The sequence below is a fragment of the Carica papaya genome, chromosome 7 (genome assembly GCF_054855325.1).
Source record: "Carica papaya isolate Zhongbai chromosome 7, ASM5485532v1, whole genome shotgun sequence".
In the NCBI taxonomy this organism is placed as follows: domain Eukaryota; kingdom Viridiplantae; phylum Streptophyta; class Magnoliopsida; order Brassicales; family Caricaceae; genus Carica; species Carica papaya.
In genome coordinates, this window is record NC_142315.1 from 11,785,647 (window position 1) to 11,809,560 (window position 23,914).

The 23,914-nt window shown below is 34.4% G+C and overlaps 1 protein-coding gene across 1 annotated transcript; it reads right to left on the bottom strand.

Annotated features, from left to right (window-relative positions):
- Positions 1-15,905: 15,905 nt before the first annotated feature.
- On the bottom strand, positions 15,906-23,597 carry LOC110817723 (Pectin lyase-like superfamily protein). The gene is made up of 5 exons (XM_088207760.1): positions 22,737-23,597; positions 19,398-19,518; positions 17,993-18,241; positions 17,021-17,174; positions 15,906-16,702 (listed from the first exon to the last, which is right to left on the bottom strand). Exons 1-5 carry the CDS (start codon positions 23,172-23,174, stop codon positions 16,177-16,179), a joined length of 1,488 nt encoding a protein of 495 aa, XP_088063886.1. The 5' UTR covers positions 23,175-23,597; the 3' UTR covers positions 15,906-16,176.
- Positions 23,598-23,914: the final 317 nt, after the last annotated feature.

Sequence of the window (23,914 nt, forward strand, 5' to 3'; positions counted from 1 at the left end):
GAGTTAAAAGGCACGAGGAATAAATGGGAGACTTTTTTAAAAGCTCGTTCCTTGCAGCTTCCGGTGGTTTACAATTTTTTAATTCTCTCGTTTTGTTGATACGATTTTAAACACGTGTTTTATTTTCCTGACACTTCTTTTTGGTCTAATCATTTTTCCGCCATTCCAAACCGCAACGTTTTACATTCATCTTTTTTTAATAAATATAATTTTTTTCCATATATATAAAATTGAGAAAATTGATCAACTCAAACGGCGGAACAAGAAACGGTGTTAATCATGGTTTTTAATACGTGCCGTCCTGCAGGTAAGCAATACGACCGCGGTGGGGACCACTACCATGTTGTTTTACTTATTCAAGGGAAAGAAAGCGGCAAATGCACGTTGCCTCAACCAACAGGTTATCGCCACGTGGAAAATAAGTGGAATGGGAATTCCGCGTGGGGATTTTCCATTTCTTTATAATACAAAAAATGGGGTGTGATTTGGTGCTCCTCCCCCCCCCCCCACCCTCTAATCACATCATCTAATTTTCTCATTTTGATGTGATTTGATGGCTCATGTTTCCATTACCTTTCTTTTCTTTTTTTTTTCTTTTTTTTTTAAAAAAATAAAAATAAAAATTAGTAAAGAGAAAATTATAAAAGATCCAGAAAAATAATTTTGATATATTAAGGTTCCAAGAAAGATTATTAGATAATGTAATAATATATATCATATACATACTTTCATTGTTATAATTAACTCTAAACATAAATTTAGTATTAAATTAATGAAATTTGAGTATATAGGGAATTAATAATTTCAATTAAAATACAAATTATGGACAAATAGTAAAATATAAGAGAGTTTTATGATGATATCTCATATTTAGATGTAAATATCGTTGTATCATGACTAATTATACTATTTCATTCTATTGTCTATAATTTAAATAAAGTTTATATAAATTTATTAAGAAAAAAATAAGTTATGACTAAACATGATTTCAAACATCCGCATATCATTTCTTCAAATATTATCAATTTAAAAAAAAAGTAAATTTAAACGTAAATTAATTACTAATTATAATAAATTCATTATATGAACATAAAATAAAAATAATTTATTATTGTAATAATATCATACACAATAATAAAGAATCTTTGACTAAGTAGTTAATAGCCAAGATAAAACTTAGAGACCCTATTCTTTACCATTATCGTACCATCATATATTGTCATTGTTTCAACCATTGACAGATCATATTGCTACAAACGATACTTAATAATTAAAATAAAAATAATATTGAATGGATCATGCAAATAATGTTAAATTCTGGTGACTTTCATACGAGATCATTAGATATGACTCGATGAATTTAAATTATAATTTTAAAGTATTGAAAAAATTTATCTAAAATATATAGAAGTTATTTTATCATAATATAAAAAGTCAATACAAATATTTAAAAAATATTGTTCAATACAAAATAAAAGAAAAATAATCTACTAATTGCATACATTCAAATGTAAAAGAATATCATAATCCAAAACGTTCCATATATATTCAATTATAAAAACATTTAATTTATATGTGCATGCTTAATAGTTTTATAATTTGTTTAATACACAAAATAAAAATAATTTTAAAATAAAAGACTATATAATAATGGAAGTAGAGATGGGATAGGGATATTTCAATTTTACTTTTTCATCCTGATTGAATTGGAGATTTAACCTCTCCCTCCGCCGGGGAATCCCCATTGGAAAATTATAACTCCTAATCATTGATAATGACAACTTTTTTTTAACATCATTTTATTAGGCTACTACCTATGCTAATGCTTAAATTTCTACTCTATACTTGGAAAGTTACTGAGTTTTTCTTTTTATATAATTCTTTTGCGTGTTATTTTTTATTTTTTTATTTTTTATTTTATTAATACATGTACAGTAAAAAAAATATTAAAAAAAATTCTCTAATAAATATTTAAATAATATTTATTATTTGTCAATGTAAGTGTAACACCCAATTTATTTTTTTTATTTTTTTCTTATTTATTTTAATTTTTTAATATTTAATTTATAAGCTTTTAATTTAATGAAAATAAAAATAATAATAATGATAAAATATGATAAAATTATTTTTGGGATTTAATTGAAATTGATTTTGAGAAAAATGGGTGAAAATTTGGATTCTGGGGGTATTTTTGAAAAGAAAATCAGAAACCGGGGGTCAAAACGTAATTTAAGAAAGTTGTACCACGTTAGTAACTACGTTAGCAGCCCAGTTAGCGGCCCCGGCCAACCAGAACACGCTGCGTGGCAAGGAAGCTAACGCAGGAGACCACGCAGACGGAGCCACGTGAGTGATCCGCGTGCACGCGATTGAGCGGTCCATATCTCATGCGTGCGAACGTCCCAGATCTCACGCGCACGGACGGCCCAGATCTCACGCGTGCGGACGGCTTAAATTGAATCATGCACGGATGGCCCAAATCGCATCGCGATGGACGGCCCAGATTTATTCCCATTTTAATCACGATCGGACGGCCCAGATTAAATCGTGATGGACGGCTGAGACTAAAAGGGAATGTTATAAATAACATCACCTACACCCGACCCCAAACCCTAGCTGCCAATGCCCTCGCCGGAGAAGAAGAACCAGTCGCCGGAGGAGCCAGCCGGTGCCACCCGCCACCGCACCGGAGGGTTTTCCGACCACCAAACGAGATAAATTTTCTCCCATTGGCTCGTTTTTCGAAGCTGAATCCGCTTATGGGCAAATCGGAGCTAAACCACCGGCCAATCGGCCAAAAACACCGCCGAAGTCCAGCGGCGCCGCCGCGGCTTCCTTTGATTTTTTCCTCCGATGAGGCCCTTTCCGGTTCCCGTTTGATGTAATTTTTACACCACTGTATCACCGTCATTTTCTCTACAGGTTGACCGGAGCAAAACATCAAATCGCAACTCACGCCGGAGAAGCCGCCGCACTCGAGAGCTCCGCCGCCGGTAAGTCTCAATTTTTCGTAATTTTTTGGTCCATCGAGGACCCTAGGATTGTTTTATCGCAGGAACCGATGCAAGTTTAGCCGAATTCGGCCGAAAACAATCAAAAATGGCCAACCCGAGGCGGATTGCCACCGTGGGTGGCAGTGCCGTCGCCGGAACATGACGAAGTCGTCGTACCAGAATTTTGATATTGGCCAAAAAGGGACCTCGAGTCTGATTTGGGGTTTTTGGAACACGTGCAGGTACCGGTAGTGCCTTTCAGTTTCTCGAAGAAAATTTAAAGAATTTAGGGACAGCCCGTAGGCGCATTGTAGAGCCGATTTCAGACCCCGAAACAAGTAAGGATCTCTCATCCTATATCCTATCACAGCATTAAAGCCTAATAAATGATAAAACGGTATTTTATGACTTTATAGATATGTATAATTGATTAAGGTTGTCAATGGAGCCCGAATCTGATATATTGTCGGTCAGTTGTTGTTTGATCTATTTTTCAGTATTAAATGCAGTATGAAATTTGATATATTTATTTTATGGTTTCGTATGCATGAATCATGGTTTCTTTTATTATGGTTTGAATTATGGTGAACCCGATGTTGTGTTATTTTGTTTGGTGTTATTATTAGTTTACGTGTTTGTGTATGATTGAAAAATTGAGACCAAGAAAAATAGGAAAAAGATTATGTGAATTGATAAATGGATAATGTGGACAGCCTGACTAGATATCCTGGGAGATGGTGGACGGACCAGATCCGTAGGGAACCCTACCAGGAACGTGGTCTCTCATATCGAACGGGGTATGGAGACCTTATGTGTTTTGGCGCCCATACCGGACGGGATATGGGGACGGCCTGTTTCACCCTCATACTGGATGGGGTATTGAGGTTTATGATTTTGGCATCCATACCGGACGAGGTATGGGGACGGTCCTGGAATCAGCTTATTAATGTTAATGGTTCACGTGTAGCGGGGACCCCCTATGGATCCCCATGGATACTAGTAGGCTGGTAAAATAGGAAATTTGTTGCCTGATTATTAAAGTGCAAAAGTATGACATGTGCTATGTTACTAAGTGTATATGATTTTATGATGGTTATAATGCTATTGTCTTTATATGTTATTTTCACAAATCTCACCGAGGTAAGTGGACAGTAAAGATTTTTATTATTAATAAATGAGTTTGTTATAAATTATGCTCCATTGGTTGTTTTTATTTTCTACCAACATTTACTTATGTGGCAGTGAGATAGTGTGATGTCTTTACTGGGTTAGTATAGCTCATTCCTTACTTAACCATTTCAGATCAGGACGACGTGGTTCCCGAGCCCGTTCCACAGGAAGACGGCGAGTTAGACGTCTAGAGACTTTATAGTTCTATTTATAGTTTTTATTTCGAGTATTTCTTTTAATCAGCATATTCTTTCATATGTTGAATACGTTTTTGGTTATTGTGTAAGGGATGTTAATCAAAATTTTTATTTCGCTTCCGCATTTAAGATTTTTTTATACATACATCTTCATTTAAATTTCCGAGGCCGTTACAGTAAGATTATATTTCTTACCACTTTCTCTCATATAGAATAGATAAATTATCGACATAATATTAAGTAGAATTAAATTATGAAACAAAATCAGACTTTAATATTATATTGCATTTTTCACTAAAAGCATATGACATTAAAAAGAATCACATTTTTAACATATGTATAAATTAGTTTAAATGCTCAATTTGGTCGATGAAAAATTATATTTTTTAACAATATATAATATAATATAGGGTGATATGTAATATTGTTAGACACATTAATTTTTTAAAAAGAAAATGTGATAGCTTAAAAATATTTTCGAGTTAATTTCTTATATTTGATATATTTAATTTAAGTTTTATATATGTTTAAAAAATATATAATAAGGTTAATGAAATAGTTTAAAGTCAAATAGAAAAATGATGGATAAAGATGAATGAGCTAAAGTAAGCATAAAGAAGCATAAAAAAAAATGTAAGAACATTTTAAATGAAATGTTATAATGAACAGAAAGTGACAACTTTTAGATGAAATGGTATGTGAAAAGTGGTAACTTTTAGATGAAGTGACATCACAGAAAGTGATAACTTTTAGATAAAGTGACATGTGAAAAGTGATAACATTTTAAATGAAGTGTCATGTGAAAAAGGCTATTAAATAAAATGATACGTGAAAAGTGATAATCTTTTAAGTGAAGTGACATGATAAAATATAACAACTTTTAGATGAAATAATATGATAGAATGGTGACAACCTTTCTCTCATAACTTCCCACTCCTATAAATAGAGGGTAGGAAGCGAGAGGAAGAATCCGAATAAGAGAAAAATAGTGAAAAGTAAAGAGGTGAAGGAAGAAGAGAGAATACAAAGTGACAGTATTTTGAGATTTTAGATAAAAATCTTGGGGAAACTCTGCTAAAGTTGTAAGAGCAGAGAAAGAAGAAAATAAGAGGAAAAAGGTTCACAATCAAAAGTAAATTATAAACCATTAGAAATGTAAGTTTTTTCTTAAGTTTTGAAATTCAGTTTCTTTTTTATTTTTGAGATTAGTTTTTGAGTATTTTGTTGAATCTTTTTGAGTTAAGAAAGTGACCAAAAATCATTCTGAAACTCTGCCGAATTTTTTAGAGAAAAAAGTCATAAATAAAGCTGGAATTCCACCAGAATTAAGACTATGACTACTAAGGATCTAAAGTAAGTGGATTTTATGGATTCATAGTCTACGTAATTTTGAAGTATTTTACGTATTTTTAGTATAAAAATATGCAAGTATTTAATTTGTCTTCCGTATTTACTAAGTATTTATTAAAATTTTACTTCGATATAAGTGTTATTTCGCTTTGTGTTTTCAATATATGATTTTGATATGTGTACATCACTCATTATGAAAAGAAGTTATTCCGAAAGTACCTGCATTATGCTAGACTTCGATCTGGTCGTACATAATCATTCTATATTTGGGTATATTAGTGAAGTGATAAGTGTGTACGAGTATATGAGGAAACAGTTTAATTTGCGTGCCCTAACCGTTCCATGTTCAGAGGGTAGTAGTGTTTCGAGGTACTCATGTATATCGTTTTGTATTCGGGTACATGGAAAACCAGTGATAAGTATTTATGCTTACGCATAATGTATGATAACTGATTAATCCTCCATAATAGTGATGAAATATACAACATGAATCTATTATCTGATTTGTGCATTTGTTTTCTAATTTGTATATATTTTGGAAAGATTATATGATATATATTTTGTTTTGTATAGAAAAAACTATATATTGTATGTACTATACTGTAATTTTATAATATCATTTATTGGGATATTTTATCTTACCCCTCTATCACCATCCAGATACTGAAGATACCGCTACAGAGTAAACAGTGATATGAAAGAAATTTCTAAAGTTAGACTCTAATATTAAAGTTATTATTTCATACTTTTATTTAGTAATGTAAATAAGAAAATTTAGAACATCGTACATATGTTTATGTTTTACATTTAAGGGATGTAACACTTTTATGACTCTTTTATAATTAATAAAGTTAAGTTATTTTACTTAACTCGAGTGTATGTGATTTAAGTAAATATGCTCCGGTCATTACCCTATAAGACAGGGTGTGGTTCGTGACAGAAAAAATAATTTGTAGTTATATATGATAAATTTGGTTAATTGGTTTTCAAAATTTTCGCAACTTAAAAATGGAATTACTTAGTGTGTCATGTGATATTGTATTAAAAGGCAAAAGAAGTCATAAAAACATTCAAAATTGTTTGCATTTTTATCACATTATCGACAATCCATGCATACAAGCATGTGGGAAAGGAAATAACATAAGTGTCCCCAATTTATACAAAAGTATCTTGAGGTATCTCTAAAGTATTTTCGAACAAATTTTTTAGATATATGTTTACTAAATATATAATATTTATACCAAAAGAGCATAAGAATATTATTTTTGAAATAATTAAACATAATAAAATGAATATGTAAATATGTATTTGTTCAAATAAGTATGTTAATTTTTTGTTTTATACTTAAATATTTTGAATCTATCTTAAAAACATGTCATCCCTTATTGTAATTTTCATACTAGAAAACATTAAAATATGCTTGGATTTTAATAATTTTTTTAACAAGTGGATCTTAATAAAGATTAGTCTTAATAATTAAATTGTTAAAGAATGCATAACCAATGTCAAGCCATACATCGAAACTAAGTCAATATGACAGCTCAGAGTCTAGCCAGAATGTCAAGCGATCAAATAATACATGAATAGTGCAAAGTGCTAAAAGCGTGCTCTAGCAACATACCTCCAAATCCTTTATGACTATTATGTTAATTTTGTTTCATTTGATTACCTCTATGTATACACCAATATTTTATCTTATATAGAAGTTAAAGGAGAAGTATAACTGTAAATAGGAGAAAAAATGGAGTACTTATACAACTCTCTCGAGTATATATATATATATATATGTATAGTGACATTGAAAGTACAACATACTCAATAAAATTCTCTTCATCTTTTTGGGCTTTTCCTTATCTATTTTTCTAAAAATATTTAATAATTTTTTGATATGGTATCAAAGCGATAAAATTCAAGATGAATCTAATCAAAATTCAAACTCAAATTCAACCATCAACCTAAATGTTAATGTTCTCGATATTATACATACAAGCAATCCTTAGTATACGCCAGCAAATGAGAATTCAGGAGCTCTTCGTGTGACTTAGTTACTTGATTCTAGTAGTTATCATGCATGGTAAGATCGATCAAATGAGCATTGTGTATAAAAAATAAACTAGGATTCATTGACGATAGCATCACATAACCCACATATCCAAGCAACCATTTAATGAAACATTGGCTTCAATGTAATGGCATTATAATTACATGGTTATAGAGTGCATTTTCTGTAAATATAAAGTGTAGTGTGTTTTGTGTAGACACTACTCGAATGGATCAACTATAACATTGTCATGCTTAGCAAAATACTCCCAACATCTACAACGTGAAGTAGGGGATAACTAATCTTTTATAAAACCAAGATACTAGAAGTACTTTTTTTAAGTTAAAAGCTCTATTTGTTGAATTAGTGAATTGTGAATCTATTCTCAATTGTATTTATTGGGATTTTAAAGCCATGGTTAAGTATCAATAATGGGATTGGGGAGATGAAATTTCTTATAGGGCTTAATGATCATATAAGGGACTTAAGGCACATATTGTAGCACCCGGAAAGGAGGAAAAAAAAAAAAAAAAAAAAGGGGGCCACGTCAGCAGCCACGTCAGCAGTCCCGGCCAACCGGGGCCTGCCACGTGGCAAGACCGCGTCACTCCGAAAGGAGCCACGTTGGCGATCCGCGTGGGTGCGATCCGACGGCCCAGATCAATCGCGCGATCGGACGGTCCAGATTCAATCGCACGGACGGCCCAGATTCAATCAAAAACGAACGGCCCAGATTAAAACGAAATGAACGGCTGTGATCAAAAGGCAAGGGGTTATAAATAGAACCCCCACACCAGACCACAAACCCTAGCCGCCCGCCACTCGCCGGAGAAGACGAACCAGAGGCCGACCGCCGCCACCCACCGCCGCACCGGGGAAATTTCTGACCGCCGATCGAGGTAAATTTCATACCCTCGACTCGTTTTTCTCCGCTGATTCCTCCTATGGCCAAATTGAGGCCGAAATCCCGGCCAAACAGCCGGAATACGCGGCCGAAACCCAGCGGCGCCGCCGCGCCCCTCTCGGTTTTTGCCTCCGACGAGGTCCTTCCCGGCCTCCGTTCGATGCAATTTTTATATCACCGTGATCACCATTCTTTTCTCTACAGGTTGACCGAAGCCGAATCACCAAAACACGAACCTCGCCGGAGAGCCGCCGTACCTGAGAGCGCCGCCGCCGGTAAGCTCCGCTTTTCCGTGATTTTTGGCCCCCCGAGGGCCCTAGGGTTGTTTTCTGACAAGGACCAATGCGAGTGTGGCCGAAAATGGCCGAAAACAGCCAACCCGAGGCGACTCGCCGCCGCCAGCGGCGGCGCCGTCGCCGGAGCACGGCGGAGCCGCCGTGCCGGAGTTGCGATTTGGTCCGAAAGGGGCCCTGGGCCTAATTTGGATTTTTTTTGGAACACGTGCAGGTACTATTAGTGTGTTTCAGTTCCCCGGGAAAAATTCAGGAAAAATTAGGGACGGCCTGCAGGCGCACTGTGAATCGTATTCGGATCCCAAAAACAAGTAAGGACCCCTCACCCTATTTCCTATCACGATATTAAAGTTCAAAATGATAAAACGGTATTTCTTGAATTAACGAATGTGTGAAATTGCTTAAGGTGGCTAATGGAGCCCGAGTCTAGTGTGATTGGTGATTTACTGTTATTTAGCCTGTTTACAGCTTTAAATGCAAAATGAGGTTTGATGTGTTCATTTTACAGATTTGTGTGCAAATACTACGTTTTTATTAATCATGGGTTGAATGACTGAAAAACTGATACTGTATGTTGTCTGTTCGGCATGAATTACTGTTTTGCTTGTTTGTATGTGAATTGATGATGCTGACTGAGGAAAAGGAAAATGAAAGATTGTGTAGACTGATAATTGTATTATGAGGGTCAGCCTAACTAGATATCCTGGGAGATGGTGGACGGACCAGGTCCGTAGGGAACCCTACCGGGATTGTGGTCTCACATGCCGGACGGGGTATGGAGATCTTATGGTTTTGGCACCCATATCGGACGGGGTATGGGGACGGCCCGTTTCACCCTCATACCGGACGGGGTATTGAGGTTTATGGTTTTGGCGCCCATACCGGACGGGGTATGGGGACGGCCCGTTTCACCCTCATACCGGACGGGGTATTGAGGTTCATGGTTTTGGCGCCCATACCGGACGGGGTATGGGGACGGCCCTGGAAACTGATTATGAATGTTAAAGGTTAACGGGTAGCGGAACCCCTATGGACCCCCACGGATACTAGTAGGCTGGTAAATGAGAAAAAGATATGTTGTACAATGATTGAATTACAAGAGGCGTGATAAGTGTTATGTTTTACAGCTTATATTATTCCATGATTATGATAATGTTATTATTTTTCTTATATTGTTTTCATAAATTCCACCGAGGTAAGTGGATGGTGAAGGTTTTCATGTTAATAAACGAGTTTATTGTAAATTATGCTCCATTGGTCTTTTTGTGTTTTTCTACCCACCTTTACCTCCGTGACGGTGAGATATCGTGATGTTCTTACTGGGCTAGTGTAGCTCACTCCTTATTTAACCATTTCAGATCAGGAAGACATGGTTCCCGAGCCCGTTCCACAGGAGGACGACGAAGGGGATGCCTAGAGACTCTGTAGTCATACTCATAGTTTTATTTTCGAGTTTCTCTCTTAGTTAGTTTAATCTTTTATATTTTAAGTACGTTTTTGGTTTTTCGTGTAAGGGATGTTAACTGAAATTTTGATCTCGCTTCCGCATTTGATATATTTAAATACTCATTTCATTTTAATATTTCCGGGGCCGTTACACATATTTTGCTAATAAAGCCATTTCTTAGCCTCAATAAGATTTATTGTATTATACAATAAGAAGAAAAACATAGGGATATATCCTTTAATACTATTAATAGTGGGTCTCTCATGCTCTTAGTGAAGGAGCCAAACAAACAACCAACCACACAGGGATTAAACCTATAATATGGTAAACGTTATTGCTTGTATTGTAAAATCTCTGGACAGTCTGTTGAATGATGTTTTAAGGCTAATCCAAACAAACTTGTTCACTTTTATTACCACATTCTTAAGTGCACGTTTGAAGCTTTTTACAAATTACATGAACATTGATCTGATACAACCTCCACCCACTAAGAATAAGTAAGTAGGCCCTAATGCTCATCTTACGTTTTCATCCACTTTTCCTGCACATCAGCAAGCTATTAATGCAAACTAGAGTATGACAACGCAAGAGCAGTATGTTAAGTTAATGGCACTGTTACAACATAATAAGTCATTTGTTCACTTAGTTCAATATGTTATTATCACTTCAAATAATGCTCAAATGCCAAGGTTTTCTGATTTATCCCTATACATTTCTGTTTATTCAAATAAACTAAAAGGATGTTTTGACTACACTATAAATTATTGATACAGGTGGTTCAGATTATATAATTTATTATTTTTTTTTACAAGTTTAACATTATTGTATCCTACTTTATCACTCTGTCAAATGGGGAAAAGAACTTTGCCACTCATATTGAAACTATGAAACTCACTGAGAAATGAGCCTTCCATTATTTTCTTACAATCTCATATCAGCCTAGATATTAGTTCAAACACCTAAAATGTTGCCTTTGTTTCTTGTTTGAAATTTGTTTTGTGTAGAACCTTTTGGTGTGGTAGACGACCGAAGAGGGTGAATAAGCATGGCTAGTATCATTTGTTGCAAAATAAAGTCTCTCCAATAACTTTATCCCAAACCTTATCTATTACTGATAAGAAATCCGTAATAATAGTAGCCAACATATATGATGAAGGTTTTGATTTTTGGTATTACCTTCATGGGCATCCTTTAGTATCTAGATTAAAGTTTCTAAATGATATCAGCATATACAAGTCTTCCCATAACAAACCCTATTGCATAGTCCTTTAGCTAAATTTCATAAACTCCATTTCCCTAATAATTAACATAAATATGTGAAATGTTTCGATCTTATACATTACGATGTTTAGGGCTCTTGTAATGATATTTCTTATAATGGATTTCATTATTTCTTTACCATAATTAATGATTTTAGCCAATATAATGGGGTTTTTTTTACTCAAACATAAATTTAGATATGAGCCATGTTTTGCAAGGATTTTATACTATGATAAAAAACACAATTTGATGCTAAAATCAAGGTGACTCAAAGCGAAAATGGAGAAGAGTCTAACCTAAAAGAATTTTACCTTAAAAGGAGAATTATTCACCAAAAAACTTGTATGAAGTCCTTAAATATATCCACCAGAAGATTAATTTACTTTTCTCTCAGTGGAACTATATCACAGATCTTCTTGCTCGCACAAAAATGACAAGGGCCAAACCTGTCACCACTCCACTTGCCACTGAACCAACATTTACAGTTTTGTTTAGTACTGTTTTGATTGATCCTAATGAATACAGAGCCATTGTTAGAAGCCTCCAATACTTGTGCCTCACTCGCTTAATTCATGCATCGACGTTCTAATGAATATTGGAATGCTGTCAAGCGCTTGCTTCGCTATCTTTCTGGTACAAATGATCATGGACTTGTCTTGCACTTTCATACATCTCTATCTCTTCATGCCTTATCAGATGTTGACGGGTTGATAATAAGGATGACTACCCTCTACCAGTGCTTATATTATTTACCTCAGTTGTAATCTCATATCGTGGTCTTTTAAGAAACAATGTATAGTTACACGATCCTCCATTGAAGCATTTTGTTATTGTTACAGCTACTAAGTTACGTTGGATTTGTTATCTTTTAACTGAGTGTAGGATTTATATTACTACTACTTTGGTTATCTATTGTGACAATATTGATGTAACTCATCTTCGTTCCAATATTGTCTTTCTTTCACAGATGAAACATGTTGGGATTTATTATCATTTTATTCGGGATCAAGTCTAAAGTGGAGCTTTACGTGTCACCCATGTGTAATCAGAAGATCAATTAGAAGATGTCTTAACCAAACCTCTTCTACGCACTCGCTTTCAACTTTTGAAGACTAAGATTGGACTCTCTACAGGAGCTCTATATTGAGGGGGCATATTTAAGGAATTAATTATATAATTACTATCAGTCTAACTTAAATACCACAAATTAGGTGATTGATAGTCAACGAAATTAAACCCATAAATCAGGTTATTGATTAGAATTAAAATATTTTATTTGGATACAAGGAAGAGAAGTACAATAAGAGCCAAAAGAGAAGCTTAATTTTTACGAATTCTAGGCTAGGAAACACCAATGATATCCTTTCGAACAAGGTTTATCAACTCCATAGGTGGCTGCTGTATGGAATAGAGGCCAGGGGCCCAGGTGAATGCAAGATTAGCCAGGTAGTCTGCACAATGATTACCCTCGCGATAAACATATTATATACGGACAGTCCAATCCTTCATGAGCCCAGCCTTGATAGCTAAAATAAGACTAGAATTCATATTTATCATAATCGCTTCCCTGTTAAGCACTTTGTTAAGAATTTGTACAGGAAAAAAAACTATCAATCTCAAGAATAACCTAGCGCGAGCCCAGATTTCAAGCTAACTCAAGACCATCTAGGGCCCCCTAAAGTTCTGCCTGGAGAATAAAAAAAAATCCCAATATTCCTAAAGTGTCCCCCAAGCCACTGATCGACACAATTCCTGCCCAATGCACTTGCACAAGCAGTATCACTACTAACACGAAGTGCTCCGTCCGTGTTGATCTTTACCCAATTTTAGGGCGGTGGAGTCCAGCTGATGTGTTCTTCCTGTTTTTGAATACTGTGGCCCGAGATGGCAGACGAGATACAAGAGACTCGGAAAGTGTATTCTGTCAAATTAGACACCTCCTGCTTTAACTCCTCCACATTAAGAGGGTTCCCACCAAAGATGAAAGCATTCCGTTGTTTTTAAATATCTAAGATTAGATTCATATTCTATATATTATAAAATAAAATTATCCCCAAACACTTAGTAAGATACAAACATTTAGAGGAATGTCCATATTTTAAAATTCATTTTTATAATATGTTTTTATCTACTTAACAATGATACTTCAATTTTTAAGTTGTGAAAGAGCAGTAAGCAAAGCAACTAGCTAATTTAATTTATTATAAATTATAAATTCGTTGTGAGAAAGAAAATATATAAATAGTGTGTTTAACTTTTTGACCGTATGAAATTTGAAATTGTTTATAATCATAGAATTTTATACGATTGATGAAGAACTGGTGAAGTCAAAATTGAAAAATCCAGAAGGTGGAATATAAGAGGGTGAAAAGGAGGAGGAGGAGCATTTTCCTCGTGATGATTATGATTGCTTCTCATTTAATTAAAAAAGAAGTCACGGGCAAATGAAGTTTTCTTTAATTTTCATGCGACACGTGTCCTCTTTGCAGACACCGTATATTTTCCTTCTCTCTAAAATATATATATATATATATATATACATATTAAATAATTATTCAAAATACAGTTAAAAGTTTTTTGTGGAAAAATATGAACCGTAATTTATTATTATATTTGAAAATTTTGATTTTTTTAAATATGTATTATTATTTTGTAAATATTTTATCCAATTGAAATGTGTTGAGTGTCGTGTAAACTTTTTATTATTATTATTATTATTTTTTAAAAGAACCATTTATTATACGAACATTATGTAATTAATACAAGGAAATTATAATGTTTGGTCTTTAAACAAAATGATACATGTTTAATCAAAAAATCTATTACAATATATATATTTATATATATATATATGTATGTTGAAAATTTGTCTGGATTAATTAACTCCTTGTAATTTTTATTATTTATTAAGGTACGGAACAGGTTAGATAAAAATTTTATCCAACTGATTTCCAAATCTAAAATCTTAGAGCGTCAAATTATTTTCAAACTTTAACTTCAATAAGAATTTATGTATTTTTAATTTTCAAACTATTGTGTCCATAAATCACTTGTTAAATACGTTACCAAAAGGAAGGAAGGAAGGAAGGAAGAAAGAAAGCTTAATATATAATGTCAAACTAACTAATTATAAAATTGAATATTTAGTGTGGCAACAATGCATAAATAAAAAAAGAAAAAGCAGCAAATATTAATTAAAAAAAAGCCTAGCATTTTAGGCATGTGACCAAAGAGATATATATATATATATGTATTTATATATTGTGAACGGAAGGTGGTCAAATATATAATATAATATAATATAATATAATATATATATATATATATGTATATTGAAGCTGGCATAGTGGACTAAGCAATTGGGCATATTATTATGTACATGACTCGCGACCAGTAGCGGAATTTGCGGGCCAACCATTTCTAGTAATATATTGAAGCTATACGGGGATTAAATTATTGGTAGCGTATAAACTATAGTTTTATTTATTTAATATAAATTTATTTATTTATTTAACTCTTTAATATGTGCCTGCGTTTTGTAAATAAGAATATACAAAAAAAAAAAAACTATAAGATAATAATTTAAAATTAGGAAAAGTTGATTTGGGGACGAATACATTGTTTGGTTGGTAGACCGTGACTCTTAATTATGTATGTATGGCTACTAAAATCACGTGCATTATAATAATAATAATAATAATAAAAGTTGCGTGAAGTCGGTGTTTGGTCAACCAACTGAGCAGAGACTTGAATTAATAATTAATTAATAAGAAAGTTTATATATATATATATATATGATGATAATAATTAAAATCGGTAAATCATCTATTTTGACCCAAATACTATTTTTTATGTTTTATGTTAAAAAAATCAATTGGGTATTAACAGCAGCACATAATTTTATACGTCTATAAACATGTATAATAACTGAAAACAATTTACTTTGGAACTTTTTAAATTGTTTTAAGCATTTAGAGAAATCACTTCCTCGGGATGATTTTGAATTATACACCAAAACAATTCCTAGTTTATAGTTTAAACAAATTACCAATTACTAGGATGATCTGGAATCAAACAAAAATTTAATCCACGGATTGAATTTGAATAGCTAGACTGGAAGTAATCTGTCAACCCCATTGAAAATACATACATTTATATCCTGCACAATTGGTTGGAACCATGAAAAGCAGCTGTCGAAAAACAAATATTTTTTTTTTTAAAGTACAAAAATCATCAACAGACTTGCTCTCTAATCACAAAATTTAAAGCAGCTCATCATTTAAGAGATGCAGGACTGCGTAAAGAAGGCCTGCCTATTCATGAATGTGTAACCTGAACATATTTTTCCTTATGTACAAACTCCATTAAGTAAAAAGATCATAAAAAATGGAGAGAATAAACACAGAGAGAAACTGCTCCTCCTGTTGACCCAATTTACCTTATATCGAAATATAATAACATCAAGTGTTGACTCCATCAAGAAGACAGGCACAGGCACCGTGCATTGCAAAACCAGACATGTCAGAAATCATAATCTATGTCTGTTATATTCTGTGAAGCAGAACGCTTCACAAGCCGTTCTTGCTCATCATATCGGTCAAGGTTCTCACAAGGGGCAGGGAAAATGGTCCCTATCACCCGACCTTGAACAAAGGCACACTGGAATATACGCTTTTTCTTGTATGTTATCCCTACTGACATATCCCGGAAACTCACATTTCTCACTGGGATTTCTTCACTTCCGTGGATACGAACTGGAACACGAACATCTTGACCATGGATTCCTGTGAAGCTGATGTCCTTGAGTATGGGAACAGCCTTTGGATCATAACCATTATCAGGATGTTCATTGTAATCTGTCTTAATAACGATCCCAACTCGGACAGTGTCAAAAGTCAGATTTCGATATGTTATCTGACGAACATATCCACCCCTTCCAGGCGCAGTCTTGATCCGAACTGCGCGCCTTGAGCTCCATACGAGGAGATTCTCCACGGTGACATTTGATACCCCACCAGACATCTCACTTCCTATTGATACACCAGCACTGCTTGCAAAATTCAGCCAAAGGATCTGAGTTACCATCTAAAGGTGGGAGCCGTGCAATTGGTACACAGAGGAACAACAGAATGTGACAACATGATCAAATAGATAACTTCAGCTGCAATGACTTATATTTTCTTGTCTTTCCATGTTTGTGCAGTGTTCCTATAAGATGGACTAGGTCATGCTTTCTTACAAGGTCATGCATTCATGCAATCATGATTTATACTTGAATCCATATCACAAGTTATACTTCTGGACACAATAACCAGCATGAATTCAATCTGCACAAAGTTTGAGGTAACAGTGTCAAGAAATTCACCTGACCATAGACCTAACAATGAGATTACGGATAAGAATGTTCGTTGAAGGTCGTCCATATGCAATTCCATACTGATCCCAGCCACTTTTTATTGCAATGGCATCATCCCCAACACTAATGTAACAGTTCTCAATTACCATATCCTCACATGAATCTGCTCACCGTGAAAATATGGGAATTACTTATGGTAAATTTCATATATTAGAGGCTTGCAATACCATGAATATCACAAATATATTAAAAAGGAAAGAGAAAAAAAGGAAGGAGAACTAGAGAAGGAAAAAAAATAAATGTTGTTTGCTCGCACAATAAAGGAATCAACGCATGAATTTGAACATGAAACAGTATACTATGATCAATTTTTGGAAATATTCTCAGCTCCAGTGCAAGTTCAATCAGCAACAGAACAATGTCAAAGTTTGCCTCAGTGGCATTGCTGCTGGTCAGCTTCAGTTTGCAGGTTTCGTCTTGTGTTAAACATGTCCTCTAGGGCTTACTCCAAAAAAATGAAAAACTACTTAAAGCTTGTTTAATACATGAAAACATTCTACTTATCATTTCTTTATAGATAAAAACATGCAACTAATTTTTTTCTTTTGAAAACAATGGCGTATTTTCATTTCATTTTCCAAATGTACTTTTATTTTTAACTACCATAATGTTTTTAAGCAAAAGCATAACAAGAAGTAGAAAATGTATTCCTATACCAAATGAAGCCTTAGCTTCTTCATATCTTGAAAATATCTCATGATTTGCTGATCCAATCAAACAGATATTATTTTAGAAAACAAAGCCTCTAAAAGCATTTCCTAACTTCAGGTTCCATAGCTTCAATATTTTCCTGTTGATACTTGCTTTGAATTTTACTTCTCTCCTTTGGCAATGTGGTATGTAACCCTTACCACAGAATTTGTGATCCACAGATATTTTACCCATCATATATCTGGAAAAAGTTTGAATTAGAGTACTTACCAGGATCAATTCCATCGGTGTTTGGGGCTTCAGTTACAGGGGCCAAGATGGTAACATCTCTGACTGTTATATTCTTGCAGTCATAAGGATGGAGTGTCCAAAATGGAGAATCACGCAAAGTTATATTAGTGATCACAATGTCACTTGACCACATTATCTGCACTAGAGGACCCCTAGTGTGGTTGAGAAGCTTTTGGCGATACTTCTTCCACCATGTTTGGCCCTGTCCATTGATGGTACCATTATGCCCTACAAAAAATGGAAAGCATAAATGAAAAACACGAATTTGTAATCAAGCCTTAGCAGAATAATCAGCCAGGTTTCTTTACGGCACTGTTTAAGAAAATTACTTAATAAATAGTAAAGATCAACACATGGACCAATCAAATGTGTGTTTGATTGTTGCTGGAGGTGGATAATAAAATGATGTGAGATTCAATACAAAGACCCAGTTTCCCAATACAAAAAAAGAAAAGAAAAGCAAGTTTACCTTCTTTGCAAAAAATTATTTTGATGTAAGTTATTATAATATAAAATACTTGTACCAAAATGTATGGGATCTAGCAGAACTGAGACATTTTCATAGGGATAATATCTCTGTTTTGATTTCTCTTCTATTTCTGCAATATCAGTTTTAGTTAACACAGCTAACCAAATCTTACATATTGCTATATTGTTGCAGCAGACGAAATAGTTAGTGACAGAACAACAGAAAGGAACTTTTTGTTAATTGGCTTTGATCCAATGAGTATAAGAGTTGAAGAACATAAACTATTGGATCCATAGCAAGTGTAACAGTTTTTGGGACAGCAGCTTTCAGGTTTCTCTTCTGAACCTGAAATATATGTTCTAGTTTCAAAACGTTATCCTTATTTCAAAAAAAAAAAAAAAAGGTTGCAAAAAGTTACCCAAAAAACTCTACATATTGCTACAATGCGCCAGCAGTTAAGTTGCAACCCACTTAGCAGTTAGAAAGGTATCTCTTGCTAAGTCTCCCTTCTTACTCTCTTTGCCCAAGTTTATAACAACATAAGGTGATTAAAGAGAAATGCAATTGATATTGCACAAAGGAAAGGAATTTCCAGCTATGTCACTATCTTTATGCTGTTTGCCCAACTATACTGCAACCAGCTAATTAAATGAGGAAATGTAATTGCTACTGAGCAATAGAAATAAATTCTCTTGCTAAGTCTTCCTGATTCTGCTCTTTTGTGCCAAGCATACTGCAATGAGGTGATTGAACTGACATAAATGCAAACCATATATATTTGATGCTAGAAGAAGGAAAAAAACTGAAACATAAATTTAAACCAAGACAAATGTGATTCTAACATTAGAAGTCAAACTGCACAAGAAAAATGTGAATATAAAATTCAGCTTATAGGAAGGACAAGTATTTACTAACCAGTAATAACAATATCTTTGAGGTTTTGACCATGGATTAAACTTCCATACCGAGCTCCAGGATGCTCTCTCCCATATCCATATGAAGGCAAGGGAGGCAGTAGTGGCCAGTACTTCTCATCCTGTTAAAAAACATATCCAAAATAAACTACATTACTGAAAAGTAAGATGCAAAAAAGAAACTAAAATTAGAGGCTTAAAAATTTCGGTCGTGAAATAAATAAAATGATAGACAAGCAGGATTTGGAAAGATGTGTAAAGAACAACTGTTTCAAGCTTCTGAATAAACTGCAGATCCTCATCAATGATGCATGCAAGGCATGCCAACTATACTGAATGCAAGCAAAACTATAATTTTAACATATTAGGCCATGATATTGAATAATGAAGAAAAACATCCTGATATCCCCTTATCAACTCTTGTATCCTCAACATCCTAATATCCCTCAAACCAACCTCTTGAATATATCCCATGCAAGGTAAAGTGCTTCAAAACAACAGATTTTAGGTTGCCATGGATAGCATCCTTGGAATGGGCGTGAAAAAAAGATTCAGAAGGCAATTGATCATCTCACAATATAAAACAGATTAATTTTTTTGAAATAACAACACGAAACAGATTAATATTGACCCAAAATTAATGATACTCACTTTGTACTAATAATACATGGCAAAAATTAGTATACTACTACTTAGCACAATATAAAGCAAAAACTTTCCACCATCTCTCCCATAATTCTTTCTACTTAGATACTCACATTAATTGGTTAGGTTGTCTTTAGTTAGGCTGTAACAGAATTTTGAGGTTACTAATGAGTCCCAGAAACTTCAGTCATGTGAATCTAAAACTATGAAGATGGATAGAAATCAAAAGTTTCCTAAGATAACCCATTGCTTCTCTTGGTACTATTAATTTCATAAAGATTACATGCAGTCCTAACTTATTTTTTCCTTTATTTACTCCTTACTTTTGCTTACCCATGCACTGAACTACGTATGTGAAGCTGTTAGTTTTGTGTCTCAACATGTATTTCAGTGGTAATTATGCAATGGTAATTAGGTGTAAAATGATTATTAAGTTGCAGATAGGACATGTGCTGTATTTATGCGAGCTGTTATATATTATGTGTAGTATTTTTTTGTGTTTAGTAGGAGAAAATTCGGGAGAAAAAGATGGGAGTTATGTTGATGCTGGGAGTAACTTCCAGAATAATAGTTCCTCATTCCTTTGTTACAAACCTATGTTATTTCTGTTTACAGCTTAACAGTAGAAATCTTATTGAAGTTTGAGTACTTTCTTACTGAAGAGATTGTACAGTTCTCTTTAATGAGCTCTTACAATTATTCAAGATAGGCAAGGGCAGGAAAACACAGAAGCACTCAAAAGTTTTTGAGGATTTTTATGTTAGTCGCCTTATAACTAGATTCTTTAGGCAGGACCATAACAGAAGCTTAAACTTTATTACATGTATCTAGGAAAGAAAGTGTCCTCAAGTGTCCTCATTCTGTAAGCAAGCCTAGCATAGAAGACACCAGTGCGCACAACATCCATGGTTAAATGAATCTCCATTTGTTGTCACAAAGTTTTATGTTTTAGTTTGATCTTTTTTCTTTAAAAAAAGAATTATACATAATTCCTTTAGATTTTCATTTTTGTTTGGGTGGGAGTTAGTTCACTTTCATTCAGCTACCTTCTGATAGTTACTGAATGAGCCATACTTAAATAACCTGAACAGTATAATGTCAGGATAATGGCTCATTGGCAGGCTAGGCTGTTGGGTTATTGGGTTATAGAAATATGAGGAGAGGAAGATTGAGGAAAGGAGTCGCAGAGAAGAAGAAGAAGAGAGAATGGGGAGCAGAGACTAGTGAAAAGAACTGTTGAGAGAATTTAGAGAAATATCATATGACTTCATTCATATCTTTTCCTGCATTCTATACATTTAGTGACAGGTCACTGCAGCTAATCATTAGCTGGCAGCAATAGTAAGATTTCTACCACATGATGACAGCTTTACACAGTCAATCACATTCTTTCATACTATACTATCTAGGTACTGCTAACAAACATAACAGAAATTCAAAATCCCAATTGAGCTTCAATTCAAGCTTGAACACCAAATATTTTCAGCAAAAGGAGCATGAACATCCTAAAGGTTAACTTTGCTTGACCTTTCCATAGCCATGAAGATAGGTAATGTGACAATGTTTTTCTAGAACCAGTTTAATGTTATTTCAACCCCTTTTCCTTCATTTTTCATTGCTTACTTTGTATAATTACAAAAAGCCTCTTAATGTGAAAACGACAAGCCGAAAAGCCAGCATACCACCCCCGCCACAAAAAAACACACACCCCCTCCGCACCAAATGGGAAAAAAAAGTATTGCTGACATAAAAATTTTGTGATCCTACTGTTGGAGAACATGTTTGGTCAGTGGCAAGTCTTATCTACCAATACATACTGCTGGAGAATTTTTATGAATAAGGATCCACACATGGAATAAAGCTAATTGCTAAGACAATGATTATTGGAATAAGAACTGCCTAACTTGCAATATCAGTATCTTATCATCAATGCACCAACCAATTACCCAAAAGACAATGATGGAGTGATGCTAAAAGTGAGTATATAACAACTTATTTATAATTTCAGTATCTTACCATGAACACACCAATTATACAACTGAATCAACAATTTAAATGCCAAAATTTCACTTATATTGATAAAGAAATTAGTTTACCGCATGCTGTAGGTATTGCTGAAGATACCTCAAAGAGGTCACGGTTTTTTGTGGCTGACCTTGAAAATTTGATTCAACTATAATTCTATTTAGTTTGTCTCAAACGACAAAGAAAATCAATTTACAAGATATTACATGCCTCCATAGTTCTAAAATCTGCAATCAGCTTGTTAAACAAAACTGGATCTTCAAAAACCTGTTTGGCATCATCATGCAAAGGAGATGATGGGGGTAATCAAAGATGCAGGAGAATTACTGAAAAGATTTTCAACAACGGGTCATTGCCATCATATCCAGTCCATAAATGATCAGCACTTACCATACATCACGATCTCCCACTAATTAAAAAACTTAACCCCATTCCAGCACTTAGTTCACCAACTAAGCAATTGTAATTGGATTGAGGTACTAAGTTCTCATCCACATGAATTTCGTTCATAGGGAAAAATTAAGAAGAATGTGATTGAACATAAATCTACGGTAGCAGTTACAACTATTGCAAGAAAGATTATAATAAAATAGAAAGATCAATTCAAACGTGTATGCCGCTTCACAAAACAGACGACCCAACTTAAATAAGCAAGTGAGAGAGAACCGACCTGGACGCCAAGTATCTCAGAATCCTCAGCCAGGAACAGTGTCATGTGACTGGTAAGGTTAAACGGTGCCGTCAGCCACCTCCCAGGAGGAACATTTAACTGTCCACCGCCTCTCTTCCCGAGCTTGGAGATCGCGAAGACGGCCCTCTCGAAGGCTTCGGTATTCAATGTCACCCCATCGCCGACGGCGCCAAAATCGGTTAGGTTGAAGGCCACGGGTCTCATCCGGGGCATGGGCCGGTTGGGCAATCCCCGCCCGAATATTGAGAACCCGCCGCCAACCACGTTTCGCTGCCATACGAAAACCGAGGCGAACGCCGCGATCCATAGGACCGTGAAGAGGGTTTTGTGAGAAGAAAGGAATGTGGAAACGCACCGCTTTACTTCCAGCCTCTGTTGCTGCAACTGAAAGCGTCCGAGTGGCAGAGTCTCCACCATGATTAGATTAGGAGAAAGGGATTATTCCTTTGTTATCGCCGTAAAAAATTAAGTTCGAGCTCTATGGTTTTAGAGTAATTGTAAGTGCAGAAGGTAATGGTTGGTAGGAGAGAGGAAATGTTGGGTTGCGAACATGGATTTGGTGGATTGGAGGGGTTTATTCGTGTCAGGAATAAAGAGAGATCTATTTGAGTAGGAGCAGGGAGAAGAGGAGAAAGAATTTTGGGAGGATTGGGCGAGACGTTAGCAATCGGGTTCTGGTGGATTGGTTGGGAAATGATGGAGTAATTTTGAAGGGAAGATTCAGTTTGCAGTTGTGTTTTAGGCAGATGCAGGGACGGAGGAGCAACATGAAGTGATATAGTGACAGGGAGTTGATGAGTGATATCTGCTACTATTTCATGTAATGACACTTGTTTGATTACATATAAAATGATATAACATATACTTATAGTTCTCGAACCCATAAATTTAAAAAGATAACATAAACCATATAAAGAAGGAATTTAATTACACTCTCGTTCCTATCTTCTAACTCCTTATGATAAGAAATACATAAAGTATAGATTTCAATACTATCATAAAATAAAAAAGAGTAACATCTAATTATAAAAAGTTTATAGGGAAATTAATTTTACACCATCAATAAAGAATGAATTTAATTACAATACATGAAAAATAATTATTATTCATCAAGAGATATTTACGATTATATATACAATTTTTTATTCTTTTTTATT